Source organism: Drosophila persimilis, unplaced genomic scaffold, assembly GCF_003286085.1.
Source record: "Drosophila persimilis strain 14011-0111.01,24,50 unplaced genomic scaffold, DperRS2 tig00000002-arrow-pilon, whole genome shotgun sequence".
NCBI classification, from domain to species: Eukaryota; Metazoa; Arthropoda; class Insecta; order Diptera; family Drosophilidae; genus Drosophila; species Drosophila persimilis.
This window is the reverse complement of record NW_020825289.1, coordinates 5,159,604-5,173,976: the sequence shown is the minus strand read 5'-3', so window position 1 is coordinate 5,173,976 and position 14,373 is coordinate 5,159,604. Positions and strand designations below refer to the sequence as shown.

General features: G+C 43.0%; 2 protein-coding genes across 2 annotated transcripts; one reads left to right on the top strand and one right to left on the bottom strand.

Annotated features, from left to right (window-relative positions):
• The first annotated feature begins 570 nt into the window (after positions 1-570).
• LOC6590430 (larval cuticle protein 1) lies at positions 571-1,347 on the top strand. The gene is made up of 2 exons (XM_002015690.2): positions 571-823; positions 893-1,347. Exons 1-2 carry the CDS (start codon positions 812-814, stop codon positions 1,295-1,297), a joined length of 417 nt encoding a protein of 138 aa, XP_002015726.2. The 5' UTR covers positions 571-811; the 3' UTR covers positions 1,298-1,347.
• A 3,254-nt stretch (positions 1,348-4,601) lies between these two features.
• Positions 4,602-11,908, bottom strand: LOC113565061 (COP9 signalosome complex subunit 7). The gene is made up of 5 exons (XM_026985303.1): positions 11,683-11,908; positions 11,364-11,616; positions 5,241-5,461; positions 5,019-5,172; positions 4,602-4,873 (listed from the first exon to the last, which is right to left on the bottom strand). Exons 1-5 carry the CDS (start codon positions 11,866-11,868, stop codon positions 4,851-4,853), a joined length of 837 nt encoding a protein of 278 aa, XP_026841104.1. The 5' UTR covers positions 11,869-11,908; the 3' UTR covers positions 4,602-4,850.
• Between the last annotated feature and the right edge of the window lie 2,465 nt (positions 11,909-14,373).

Sequence of the window (14,373 nt, the reverse complement as noted above, 5' to 3'; positions counted from 1 at the left end):
GATGTTTGGATGATGATCTAAGTTCATTTAAGTTAGACTATACACAGATTTAATGGGATGTTGACCTTGTTCAATTTAATTCTTCCCACATATATAGGATTATAAAAATAATAATGTTTTAGTCAACTTTTCTATCTGAAAGGGATGAAAGCTAAAATCCCCAAGATTATCTGCTCGAGCACCAATATTCATTTCTTAGATGAATAACCAAACTTGGCAGACATGTTCCAAAATCCATGTCAGAAAAGGCGGAAACATCCAGATCAAACCGAGACCACACAATAAATCAACTTAGGCGCTAGGAGGAACATTTTTATGTCAATGCTTTGATGTTAAGCATCAGATTGCAGAATCTCTGTGCTGCGGAAGATTTGGTTTAAAGTAACGACAGGCAACAGCCAAATCGATTTAGAAGTTAGAAAGAAAGAGGGGGCTTTTTTTTTGGGAGCTTGATGAACTTGTTTTGCTTTCGGGATGCTGCCAGACCCGTTTGCACTTTTATTGATGCGACTGTTTCATTTTAGCATCTATTAACAGATTATACGCGTATATAGTAAGTGACACCGTTGTTTGGCATTTGCTCAGCTGTCGCCATGTGACGATTTTTTTGGTGCAACTGTTGTTGTCGGTTTTATGGGTGCGGGCGCATCCAATATGTCATCCCATAACTCAGAAACACAATTGAATGCAAGTTGTAGCAATTTGTTAGGTGAATCGACTGGATTAAGAACCATATAAAAAGACTCGACCCGACCAGAGTCAAATATCAGTCAACGTTCGTTCACGGCACGACAGCAATCAACAACCAAAAATGTTCAAGTTTGTGAGTAGCTCAAAGGACAGCCAGGGGACTCGAAGTTCTAATGGGTGAATCTCCATCCTCTCCGTCTAGGTGATGGTGTTCGCAGTTTTGGGAGTGGCCGCCGCCGGCGTAGCGCATGTTCCCCATCCTCAGGTACCCCACCCAGTGGGACGCTCCGAGGATGTCCATGCCGAGGTCAAGTCCGAGCACAGCGATGTTCGCGCCGACGGCTTCGATGCTGATCTCCTGGTGTCCAACAGCATTCAGCAGGCTTCCAGCGGTGATGTCCATGGCAACATCCACGGCAGCTTCAGCTGGATCTCGCCCGAGGGCGAGCACGTTGAGATCAAGTATGTGGCCGACGAGAATGGCTACCAGCCCGTGGGTGCCGTGCTCCCCACTCCACCACCAATCCCAGAGGCCATTGCCCGTGCCGTTGCCTGGCTGGAGGCGCACCCACAGGCCCCCGAGCCCGTTCACCATTCCCATCACTAAGGTCCCACCCTGAATACCGATCGCACCATGGACTGTTCTCTGGATACCTTTCTTTACCTAGTTTATAAGAGTTCTTCTTGACTTTCAAATACATGCAATGATTGCTAATGATTACAGTAACGAGATCATGACTTTGACTTTGCTACTTTCGATTGCATTCAACTGTAGCATAACGGTTTCGATTCCGACCTGTCCAACGGGTTTGCTACACTCGAATTTCGCTTTCGATTCTCGCAACTTTTTAGCACAATTAATTGATATTTTATTGCGCTCAATAAAGATGTCATGTCCGCCAAAATAACACAAAATTTTAAGAAAACGTGTTCTTCGGTGCTTTATAAAAGTAACAAAGGGTATATGAAGTTCAAATAGATCATATCATGTTCAAACTCCAAGTCATCTCTGGTATCTTTGCCACATATTTGCTGTTACTTTTTATACCCGATACTCAAAATGAGTATTGGTCCAGAAGGAATCGTTTCCGACCCTATAAAGTATATATATTCTTGATCAGCATCAATAGCCGAGTCGATTGAGCCCTGTCTGTCTGTCCGTCCGTCCGTTCGTCCGTCTGTACGTCTGTCCGTCCCCTTCAGCGCTTAGTGCTCAAAAACTATAAGAGCTGGAGCAACGATGTTTCGGATCCAGACTTCTGTGATATGTCACTGCTACAAAAATATTTCAAAACTTCGCCCCGCCCACTTCCGCCCCCACAAAAGACGAAAATCTGTGGCATTCACATTTTTAAAGATACGATAAAACCAAAAATGCAGAATCGTAGAGTATGACTATATCTTCTAGCGTGCAAAATCTGAACCAGATCATGTAATTATTATAGCCAGAATCAAGAAATCAATTTTATTCTTTCTCGCTCTGTCTCTCTCTAACACACAGGTTTCATGGTCGGTTTTGGCAATTGCAAAATATGAGTTCAAGGATATCAGAACCTATAAGAGCTAGAGCAATCAAATTTGGGTTCCACACTCCTGTGATATCGGACCTTGACCGTTTTGTGTCAAAATTTCGCCACACCCGCCACACCCACCGCCACACGAAAATCTAGGGTATCCACAAATCTCAGAGACGATTAACGCTAGAGTAACCAAATTTGGTATCCGCACTTCTGTTAGATCTCACTATAAAACGTATATCTCAAAATTTCGCCCCACCCCCTTCCGCCCCCACAAAGGACGAAAATCAGTTGCATCCACAATATTGCAGATTCGAGAAAACAAAAAACAGAGAATCATAGATAACGACCATATCTATCAGATATGTCATTTTTACTATTGCAACGAGATGGCGAATACCAAATCTTTGCCTTTTGATAAATATGATTCCGAAGTTTTCTTTTCATAGTATAATTAATTGTCGTAGAAAATTTAAAAACATGTATTATTGTCCAAAAGTTTAAACCCTAGCGGTATTGGACAGCAATGTACATGAAGATGATGAGGTTAACATCGTGTTTGAGGATATTTCTTTTAGAGAGAGAGGGAGTCTGAGAGGTTAGAGGCCGCTGAGGGTGGAAAAGACAGAGACGAAGAGATGGAGGGATATAATACAGCGATGTACTCAGGAGAGTACCGATTAGAGTCTTGGCTCATTTCTGTTCGTCTGATTGCAAAATCATTCTCATAGGCCGAATATCTGTCTTAAATCCTTAGGATAAAGGGTAGCACCTGCAAAGTGTTTCAACTAATAAGGCAAAAGAGAAACGTTATCAGCTTCTCATTCGATATTTGAAAGTGTCAAGAAACTACCCTGACCTTTTTGGGAATTATTATTAGCCAAATTTGTATAATTCATATTTATCTTCTCAATAGTGGCTAGAAGCAAGCTGGTCTGGGTGGAAAGTTTGATTCTGAGAAACGAGTTCACCTTATACAGCTTAAATTGAATATGCCCTAGATTTGAATAGAGCATGTTGTGGACGCAATTTTGAGCAATTTATCTCCTAACAAACCAGATTTGTTGTGCAGCTTAAAAGAGAAAAGAAATTAAGAATTGAATGCCAAAAGGCGCCAAGATGCAAATTTAAAATCCATAAACTGGCATTTGTCGTCATGCTGTTAGTACTACATTAATTTAACTGTTCTTATTTCGTTTCATGATAAAAAAAAATGAAACCAGTTATGGCCAAGAAACCGAATATTATGTGAACATGATGCCCCAGAGTCTCGTAAGTTTAAAAAGGGAGCTACTCTTTGGGTCAAAGAACTAGGGCCAACCTATAGTGTTATATAGTTATATTTGTGAGACAGTTATCTACCATTACCATTGAAAATCTGTCAATCGAATGCATCGAGCTTATTGAAATAAGCTGAATGCAGATACATGCCTTCGAGCTGTTTTGATATTCATAAGAGATGTAGAGCCCAGAGAAAATTCCATTTAAAGTTTGTAAGCTTTCACAATTCATGTGGTGCATTCACATGTACATATATGTACATGTTGTTTACTCATAAAATGCAATTAAGTAAATGTGGGCAAATGGGGATCCTGATGAGATGAGAAATTGTTGGGGAATTGTGTTCGTGCTCTGCTTTTTGGGGTGCAAGTGAATGTGGTCTGGGGTGGTTCTAGAAGGGTTTTAGGGTGCATCTAGATGGGTTTGGGGGATCAAATGCAAAACGAACTCGCTGCAGCTCGAATAGTCGAAGATATGTTCAAGTTCTGCTTAGGATTAATGAGCAAAGCTCTTCTGTTTGCAGCTTGTACATACTCGTATGTTGGTTTTAGTCAGAAACACTGTCAATACTTGTTGAAATATATATTCTAGCTTGATCCTGAAATGTTCTAAGTAAATATGACCATGTATGCATAAATTGTTGGGGGCGTGGAGATTCGTAGGCTATAAATTTAAAAATCTTTTCCATTACTAGAGAACATACATATTAAAATAAAGAAAAATTTATAACAATGCTAATCAATGTTTAATACAAATTAGAGTCTGAAATAGAGAGAACAATAGTCGGATAAACAAAGCATAAAATAGGAAAAAGGAAAAATGGCATTCAGAGGTATCAGAAAATAATTCAACTCGCCTCAGTTAATTAGCCCACAAATAACGTCAAAGGTAAAATGTGCTGGCCAAGTGCGAGGATACCGCAAACACGCACAATTTAGATTTGTATTGATGTGATGGATAAACATTTGTCTAAAATCGAATTTGGACATTAATTAAATGCCCATTTGCGGCGGAATAGATAGATGGCACTGATGGATAAACGAATTACATGGAAACGAGCCTGGAAGCACGCAGATGAGTGTGAATTTCCGCACTAATTAACGTGCGCTTTGATACGTTTGGTTATTATTATATTTTATTGGTACGTTTGATGCTAAATGATGGTTTCCAGACTGCGGACAGCCCACTGTTATGTGAATCGAAATGAGTTCTGTTTTGGTTTTGGTTTTGTCCTGCTGCTTGCCGAGTGGTATCCGGTTCTCAAGTGCTGCGCGGCGTTGAATCCGACCTTGAGCTGGTGCTGCCCACTCCCCCAAGGCTTAGCTCCGAGTCCACACCAACACCCCCTCGGCTGGCCTGCACTCACTTGCTGAACTTCAGACCAACTGCAAGGAAAGGGGGTAAAAGTGTGACAAAATAATTAATGGCAAAGTTCCTACTTAATGAGAAAGTCATTAAAGTTGTGCCATGGAAAGTAGGCGTTCTATAAAGCGATTTCGGTGAGAATTTGCATTTGTTTGGATTACCAACCTACAGCATTTCGCTGGGCCTTCATCTTGGAGGGCTTCTTGCGAAGGTCCGCCAAACTCAAGCCGCCGCTGCCGCTGGGTCCATGGGTGTCGATCTGCATGTTCTCATCACTGTCCGAGGCCTGACTCTTCAGCATTTTCTTCAAATTAATCAGCTGGAAATGAGGGAGTAAGCATAAGCCTCGGATCAATAGGAGGTTCCAATCTGAGATAGTGTACTCACATCTTGCTCTACACGATCCTTGTTGAACAGTCGCTTGGATTTCTCGGAATTGGCGTACTTAATCTGGTTTTCAATGCAGCTGGAGACGCCGTCGCAGGAGTTGACCCAGGCCTGGAGAGTCTCGACAATCTTGCCAGTGTTTCCGGGTGGTATGTCCCGACCCTGGGCGTACTCCACCTCAAGAATGCGTGTGTTCTGGAACAGTTTTCCATGAATGATGTCTGAAAACGGAACATAAAAACGGAAATTTAATAAGTTTTCCTCGGCTTTTCCGTCGCATATATAAGTAGTCCCCTAAGCGTCTTGTCAACTTTTCTCTGACTAATTGCCCAGAACGAGCAAGAGTGTGAAGCCTGAAGTGGCAGCATTGGAGTGCAGTGAAAACGCCCAGCGACAAGCCAACGCCATGCCCAGGATTACAGTTTCCCTTCGACATTCACAACAAGTGGGCACTCGTTGACGCGCCCCAGCCCTCAGTCGAAGAGTTGTTTGGTGAAACCGGAACTGCAAACTTTTTCATTCAACTGAAACTTTAACTGCCTATCCACCTGCCTGTCGAGCCTGTTGAGTGCTCACAACCAGCGTTTCACAAACGCATTTGAGACTTGTTCGTTTAAAAACCATAGGGGGATTTATTCGTAAAGGCGATTTTTGGTTTTGGTAAACCTTTTAGAGATGCCTTTTACAGATGACATTGCAGATGGAAATTCGGTGAATAATGTTTCCGGACTGGATGGTTGTAGTTTTTGTTTACCAGCCACACATGGAGCCCTTCATATACTGTACAAATTCGGTTACAAATAAAACTCTTCGTGCAAGGTCTCGAATTTCCAAAAAGTGCTATTTAAGCTGTCACAGAATCCTTAACTAATTAAACAATGGGATTAGCCCGAGTGCTCCCATATTTGCCAGGCACTCAATCAATCTCTCCTTTCCTTCCCAAATGGGAGGAATCCCACCAGGCTACCCCAAATCAATTATACTGATTAGGAAGCTGCTTCCACAGACTGCAGCCCCCATATAATAAATAATCAAACAACGGCATTGAATCCAAACCGAAGCGAAAATGCCGAATACTGGAAAGTGGAGACACGTATACAATGTACGTTATCCGGGCAATCAAATACAAGTGCTTTCACTTTTCCTTTGGATATTTTAAGGCTACGTCTAGTGTAGCGATTAGCTTTGTCAAATTACTGTTTCTGTTGGTCAACTCTATTGCCAAACACCACTCCAGGGGACGTAATCCGGCAAATGCACTCTAAGGCATTGCTACAAGAGTGTAATTAATTTGAAACTGAAATGTTTGCTGCCTGTTTCAAATTTGTTTTAAAGAGGAACTTAAATTTATATCTGGCAGATTAGGCAGAGATCTTCGTCAGTCAAGCTCACAGGATTCGGTGATTGTGCTTTGTGAACCGATTCATAAAACTACACCATCAACTTCCCAAGTCATGGAAAATGGTTGGCTTTCCTTCTATAACTGGTTCCTGTTTCGGCCATATCTAAGCCGAAGCTAAGCCCTTAATCGCTTTTTCCCCCAGCTGACTTTACGACCACTTGTCCTGGAACGGGTACACAGGACCAGAACTTGCACTCGGACCAGGACCAAGTTTTTGTCTTTATGGCCGAGACTTGTGACATAAATATTCAATGAAATATGCTAAAAATTCGCACGCTGATTCAATTCAATTTCGCTTACACTCTTTAAGTGATTTGGTTTGACAAATTGTCAAACATATTTTTAATTAGCTTGAGAGCAAATTTAATTTGATGCCACAAGTAGGCGACGAATAATTGAAAAACATGAGCAGATGAGCAGACGAGCAGATGGAAGTCGGATTGGATATGATTGGAATGAAGATGGGAATGGGGATGGGTTGGACTGCGCTGGATGGGGGATGGGGGATGGGAGCCACAAAAGCTGTAAAATTTGTGAGTCATTTTCGCGTTGACATGTGTCTTGTCTCGCCTGCTGGCGCCTCTCCCTAGCCAGCGCCGGAGGCTCCGTGCATGTCACAGAATGCGGGCTGTAGGCTGTGGGCTGCGGCCTGCGAATTTGCGGTTTTTTTCCTGTTGCGTGGCACGAAACGCGAAGCGAATACAATCAATCATGCTTACTGCTGGGCCCACAAATTCTGGAAAAAAACCGTTGACGGACAGCGAAATGAATCGCCTGAGTGGGCCGTCGACGGCTGTCGTTGTGGCTGGGGCTGTAGCTGCCGTTGCGGTTGCGGCTGTTGATACAGTTTTGAGGGATATAAAATTGTTAAAGCCTCCACCCTTATACGAGTATTGTATTCATAATTGGCAGCAGGCCTATATACTATAGGTAAAACCTCTCTCTGTGTCTCTGGCTAAGGCCACGTTAAATAACAGTGCAATCTCCGGAGTGCGCAAATATCTCTCAGGTCGCGCACCTGTCGCCGACAGCTTTGCATTCTCCTCGGGTGCGCCGTCGCCTCCGCACCTGGCGCAATAAAACAGAACTTATTAATTGAAATTTTACACAAAGACCAGCAGCGGGTGGCAGTGTCAGTAGGGCGTAGGACAAAGTCGACAGATAAATTTAACAACGCCTAACCTCAAGGGCGGGAGCTAACGGAAAACTTCTGCCATCAATATGAAGTCGCGGGAACTATGGCAAAGTTTTCACCTAAAACTGACTGAAAGTGCTCGGCGATGACGACGACGACCTCACAGAGAGCTTAGCATCCTCCGAAAAAAGTTTCGCCCGTCAAGTAACAGGCATATGCCGGAGGCATCCGAAACTAAGAAATTCAGGAATGGAGTAATCAGAAACAGCTGCGCAATCAAAGTACACCAGTTTTAAGAAGGGGCGGTGCCAGGAGAATGGGTAAGGGGATGCAGCCGCCAAATGGAGCCTGCAACGAGGGACAAACTTGCAATCAGCAGGAAGACAGCTTGGATCTGGGAACAGACAATGCACTTTGGGAAACACCCAGAAACTCTTGCAGATCCTAAACGGATCCGAGTCCTTCATTGTGTTTTTGTGTATCATGGATATGTTTTCCCTTCGATAGACTCGAATTAATAATCCGTTTTTGCATTCAATTTTCATTGAATGCAGGTGAAATTTGAACTGCTTTTTCGACAGATAATACAGATTACGAAACGGTGCAAGCCGATTGAAATTTGTTGGTTGAAACAAGTGTAAAGTGCTCTCTTGCGTCAGTAAAACATCTGAATGTTTTCAGGGTTTCTTTTGTTTTGTTTTGTTTCTTTTCTGCTTTTCTGAATTGCAAATCCCTATAGAACCACAAAGCACAAGAAAACAACAAAAATAGAGGTAGAACTTGAGGCCATCTCAAAAAGACGCTCTTGAGCACCTAGAATTATGCGGAACTTTCCTTTGACATAAAGGCTTTCAAAAGAAATTAAAGCCTGCGCCCCACCAAGAGGAGAACCATGCCCGAAAACTACTCACAGGCCCAAGGCTCAGGCCCAGACCATTCCACACAGTAGACTGCAGACTGCAGCCACACACGCAATACTCGTATGTCAGAAACAGCGCGCAGTTCTCTGAGCAAAGGATGATGCCGGAGGCGGAAACCACTTTTGTGGCATGTAGCACGGTGCAATGGAATTCCCGAGTTTACAAGCATTTTCGCCTATTTTAGAGCCGCTGTTCGGATTCTGATGCAGCTGATGCAGGCGGTATTGCGCCATGATGAGTTATTCTTCGCTGGGAAAACATTTTCAAATTTGCGCGGATATTAAAAACCGCTCAACTGTCTGCTGATGCTGATACCCTAAAGCGTTAGCATGCTGCATATTCCTTAATGGAGTATTTCTAGAGCAGTCGTAGTGTTCTGCTACAAATCGAAGTCGATTTCTGAATTAGATTTCTTGTGAAGCGATTTTCACATGTACTCTTTCGCTTTGAGACGAAAAATTAATGTTTAAATCAGGAGCCAACCAAACAAAGTCCACTAATAGATCAAGGACCAACGGTCCAACGGCTTTCAAGTGAATTTCAATTATAGAAAGCATTTAGTTACCATATCCTCCTCCTGCCCCTGCCCCCTGCCCATCCAGCATTCCAGGCCTCCCTCCCCAAGCCAAATGCTTCGCTAATGCCAGACGGAGCAGCATTAATGAGAACGCAAACAAAGAGCCACCTGCCCTGCAGCCAGGGGCGGGCCGTTTCCCGTTCTCCATTCTCTCCAACTACATTAAATTGCGATGTCAGATTACAACGTCTAATGCTATGGCACTGATTTCGCATTTGGAATTTCAGGTAGCATCTGCCCCTTGCCCTGCCCAGGTGGATGGCTGATGGCCCAATGATGGCTATCATAATATAAATCTCAGACGCCCACTCACACTTCGTCCATTCAGGTCGAGGGGCCTGACCAGATTGAGATACAGATACAGATACAGATAGCTGGGAAATGTTATTTATGAGACAGTTGGCCTTGAGGGATAAGGCGTTGATTTGTCACTTTGTTTGCTCGGATAATGGACAGCGAAAGATTCCATTAAAAATTTTTAGCATGTTATTTGCTTTGCTCTGACCACCCTCTGGGCAGGCAGTGCTGTCTCCTCACTCTGGTTTACCCGGATTCAATTACGAGTATTTGACAACGTTTTCATAGTTCTGGTCAGGCACCCATGGCTCTGGCCATGCTCGAATTCCGGCGGCAAATCAACTGCACTAGCCATCGTGTCGAAGACCGAAGTGCTTGAAACACAGCACTTGCCACAAGCCTCTTCCCCATTCCGATGCAGTCCATTCCGACGCTTCGACTGACCAACATTGCTGCAGCTTAGACTAGTGTCGGTTTATTTTTGTTTCGGTACACATACTCTATGGTCGCCAAGCTGAAAGATCAACACCACCAACAAGTTTTGCAACAGAGCTTGCATGGCGCATTCTGTATGTAAATATGAATGTGTGGGGTCCGGGACTCGAGGGCTTTACAACTAACCATCCAACAGTTTGGTTGTTGTTTTTGATTTACGGCCTTTAGCAAACAGTTGCAGTGTGGTAGAAAACAAAGTGGCAACTATGTAAACTGCGGATTTTTGAGAGGCGCAAAGATTTATTGAAGCTGTCATGTGGAGGAGCACAGCCCAACCACCGCACATTCAGTTTAATAAATGTAGAAAACAGGAAAACAAAATAAAAAATTGCGCTGAGGGAATTCGAAGTTGATAGTTGAATCGGATGCGAATTTGGAGCTGTATAGATGACACCCACATTCAATCTCAATTAGAGCTGGTACAACAAACCCTTGGCTGTTCCATAGTAAATTCATCAAACTTAAATATTCTGCTTTCCGGATTGAATACCTTTCAATATACAAATTCTACAAATACGAAACATGAACATCAATTGGCTGTAGTTTAAATCCATTCGTTTTTGAACAAAACAGATTGAATCACCATCAGTGCCGACATGCTGCGAGGCATAAGCTCCAACGAGCAATCATTGAGGCAAAAGTGTTCATCCAGCTGTCGTTGCTGAAACGCCGTAAAAACTTCTCTGCATAGTGGGAGGATGAAGCGAGGTGCCAGCAACTGGTGGCAGGTGGCTGCGGCCTCTCTCCCCACGTCACTTAATGAATCCGGCAAAAGAAAGCACCCGCCACAGTCCAGTCGATCGCAGAGATAAACTGGGGCGCCAGGACGCGTCAGCTGTCCGGCTAATCAAGCGCACTGCTCCTGGGAGCAGGGGCGGACTGGAAATTTTTTGATGATTGCCTTCAAAAATGCTAACTAAGGCTCCTCCGCCATTTGTTAGTTCTGTGTTTCTCGTGAAAAAATTAGCATTTGATTCAATTATGCAAAATATGATAAGGAAATATACTGCCACCCACCAGACAAGGGTGGCATTAAAAAGGAGAATTTCTCGTCTGTGTGTCAGGTTTCCGTGAACTATGAGAGCAGTTAAGACAATAGGCCACCCGCATAAACATGACCAAGGTTAAGAACAAGTTGAAGGCTCCTAATTGCACCTGATGTCTAGGCAGACAAGCCAAATGTCTGCTGCCGCCGTCTGAGCTAATGTTTGCGTAAACTTTTTCAATTAACTTTCAACTGAAAGCGTCTCTGCAGAAGTTCTGCTGTTGACCGACTCGACGGCAAGCCTTTGCTTACCCGCATAAATTGCCTCGATGATGATGTCCTCCAGATGACGCACATTATCGATTTCCAGTTCGCTCTGGAGCAGGGCGTACGGAATGCTCTTCGTCTTGATGGCCAGCGACACGATGGTCAGGTGCTGCAGCTTCTTCTGCATGGCTGGGTTCAGTTCGATGTAGTCTCCGGGGTTGGCGCGATATTCCTTGTATGTGCCATACGCGAACAGGTTCAGAGTGTTGTAGTATTTTGCGTCGGGACCATCTTTAAGCTGTGCAAGCAAACAAAGTTATCAAAGGTCAGAGATACTTCCGCAAGGTGCAAATCAATCACAAACCTCCGCCACATTGGGCTCCACGAGCAGCTCCCCGAAAACGAAGACATTCGGTGCCTCCAGCACCTGCTTGAGCACGTCCAGCAGCGCGGGGCCAGTGGCGTTCTTGGCCAGCACGCAGAACTTCTCCAGGAAAGTCTCCTTGCTCTTGCTCGGTTCCTCGGTTCCAAGAAGCATGTCTTGCGTCATTTTAATTGTTTAATTCTATGGTTTTTTAGGCAAAACAAACCCGGGATCTTTGTGTTTTATTTTAGTTAGAGATGTGCGGGATATCGATAGTCTGACTGTCAAAAATATACTGAAATATACCATCTAATTTTCGAAATATACTGTAAACATACCGATGAAAAAACGAACTTAGCCCACCTAAGCCCCCTATATTAAAGCAGTTCAACGACTTGACGTAAATGTCGGAAAATATTAATGTTTGTAAATTCTTCTTGTAGCTCCATGCCATATTTCCTCTGAACTTACAAAAACTACGATATTTTTCACCTGATCTGCGCTAAAGTTGTTAAATTTTTATAATTTTCGGTGATATATGAAACTACCCCTTGGTCTACAATGGGTTAATCGTTCTCCGTCAAGAATCTTACGATTTTTTCGTCGATGTTGCTATTTAATTTGATAAAAATTGATAGATAAACTTTCTTCATGAAATGCTAATTTTAACTAATTAAAAAAAAAAGTTATAGAAAAAAAGGTCAAACAAATACTCATCCTTTGACCTGACCATGACTACAGTAACCAAGGAAAGAGCTACGCGAGCTATTGGATAGATTTCAATTTCAACTTTAAAATATACAGAAAAGAATACATATAATCACTAACCATACAGTATTACCGTATATAATCCTCCTGAGTTTTATCTCGCGAATAAAAAATTTAAAAAAGCAGCGTAGTTCTCAGAACTCTTAACTGAAATAAAAGCAAATACTTTCTGGCCTACTTTCCATTTATATTTTATATTTTTATGTGATTTTCCCTCTCTTGTAGCCCTTTTTATAATATCCTGAGCACATTTGGTCTCATCATTTCCCCTACTTTCATTCCATTATGTTTAAAGCTTAGCATCTTTATTTGAAAACACTTTGCACACAATTCGGCCCACTCACAGACAAACACGCCCCTTGGGGAGCTATAAGGAAGGTGGACGAGAGATTGGGAGGGGAAAAAAATATTCTTTAGGCCACTTTCGGCTGCCAAAACTTTGCTCCTGCCGGCACACTTGTTATTATTGTAAAGGGGATGGAGAATATGAAAAAAGGTGCAGGGTTAAAGTTGAAAACCCTTTATTTTGTCTCCCAGGAGGGGATGCGGGGAAGCGGCTTTTCTATATGGGATTTGCCTGCTCATCGATTATGAAAAGTTAACTAAAGGTCAGGGCCCCTTAGGACAACACGCAGAGATCATGACCAAACAAAGAGAAGAACAAAAACTTTAAAATGCTACAACAAAATACGAGTATCCATTAGTTAAACATATTGTCTGCCATTCTCTCTGCTCTCGGCTCTGTGTACCTTTCACCATCCCGTCTCCCATACTCGAATAAGTACATATACTGGTCTGGTCTGGTCGATTGAAAGTACCAACGGGTACGGACACAACACTTGACCAGAAATTGACCAGGCTGTTTCCAATTTTTCCAATTGGATTGGCACGTCTGCCCAGTGCCCACTGCCAGCCCCTCACCAGCCAGCGGACATGGGTAGCTCTCGTTGGTGGTACATTTTTATTGGATTTTCCGAGTTTTGGATTTGCGCTGCCATTACAAAATTGTAACTGTAACTGCCTCTGTTACGGCCTCTCTCGGTATTTTCTGCTCTGTGGTGTGGTTGAGCAAAGTGCAGCCCTGATTAGTTTCCCGTGTGTGCGTTGGAAACATTTTTGAAATAATTTGGAAATGTTTCACTTTGGCTTAGCTCGCATTCTGTGGGGAAAAAGTTAGTTCCGGTGCGGAGTTTTTGCTACCAACCACAGTGATGTGTAATCAGATAGTTTCGGCACAGAGCAAATCAAGTATCTATATAGAAGACCAATGGATAAAAACTGGACAAAAACCAGTGCTATAAGGGACACAGGGTACCACATAGTTATGCACTTTTTCTCGCATTTTCTCAATGCTATGTCATGCTGGAAAACTTTCTTCGTTCCGTATTTGTTCTTTTCTTCATTTTTGTTGTTGTTGAGATTTTACTTTGTCATTAATTTGACACACAATGAATCGGCAGTTGGCAGTTTGTTTCGGTTTTTCCGTTGAGTTCAATTGTTTCGGCTTGCTTTCGAGATTATAGAACGAAGGCTTTCAATTTAATTTGCGATTTGCGGCAAGGCAAGCCATTTCGTCATTTGCCACACGACATCTCGAGAAGAGAATGCCACGCCATGCCAGTTGACAACTAAGCTCTAAAATTAATTACACTTTTTCACTTTCGAATCCATCATCAGGATTCACATCTTCAGTACTGAATGCCCCCTCGAGTCGGCTCTAATCTCTGCTACGCCCCCAATGCTGTTTTCGTATTAGCCACGCGCCCAACAATTTGCTTACCAGGCCATACAAATATATGAAAACAAAATATCAAAACAGTTTCATGTCGCCTCAATGGCCGCATAAAAAATGCGAGCACTGCGAACGCGTTCGGCATGCAAATCGCGGAGCTAACATTAACAGAGACTTATTAGACAGGCTGC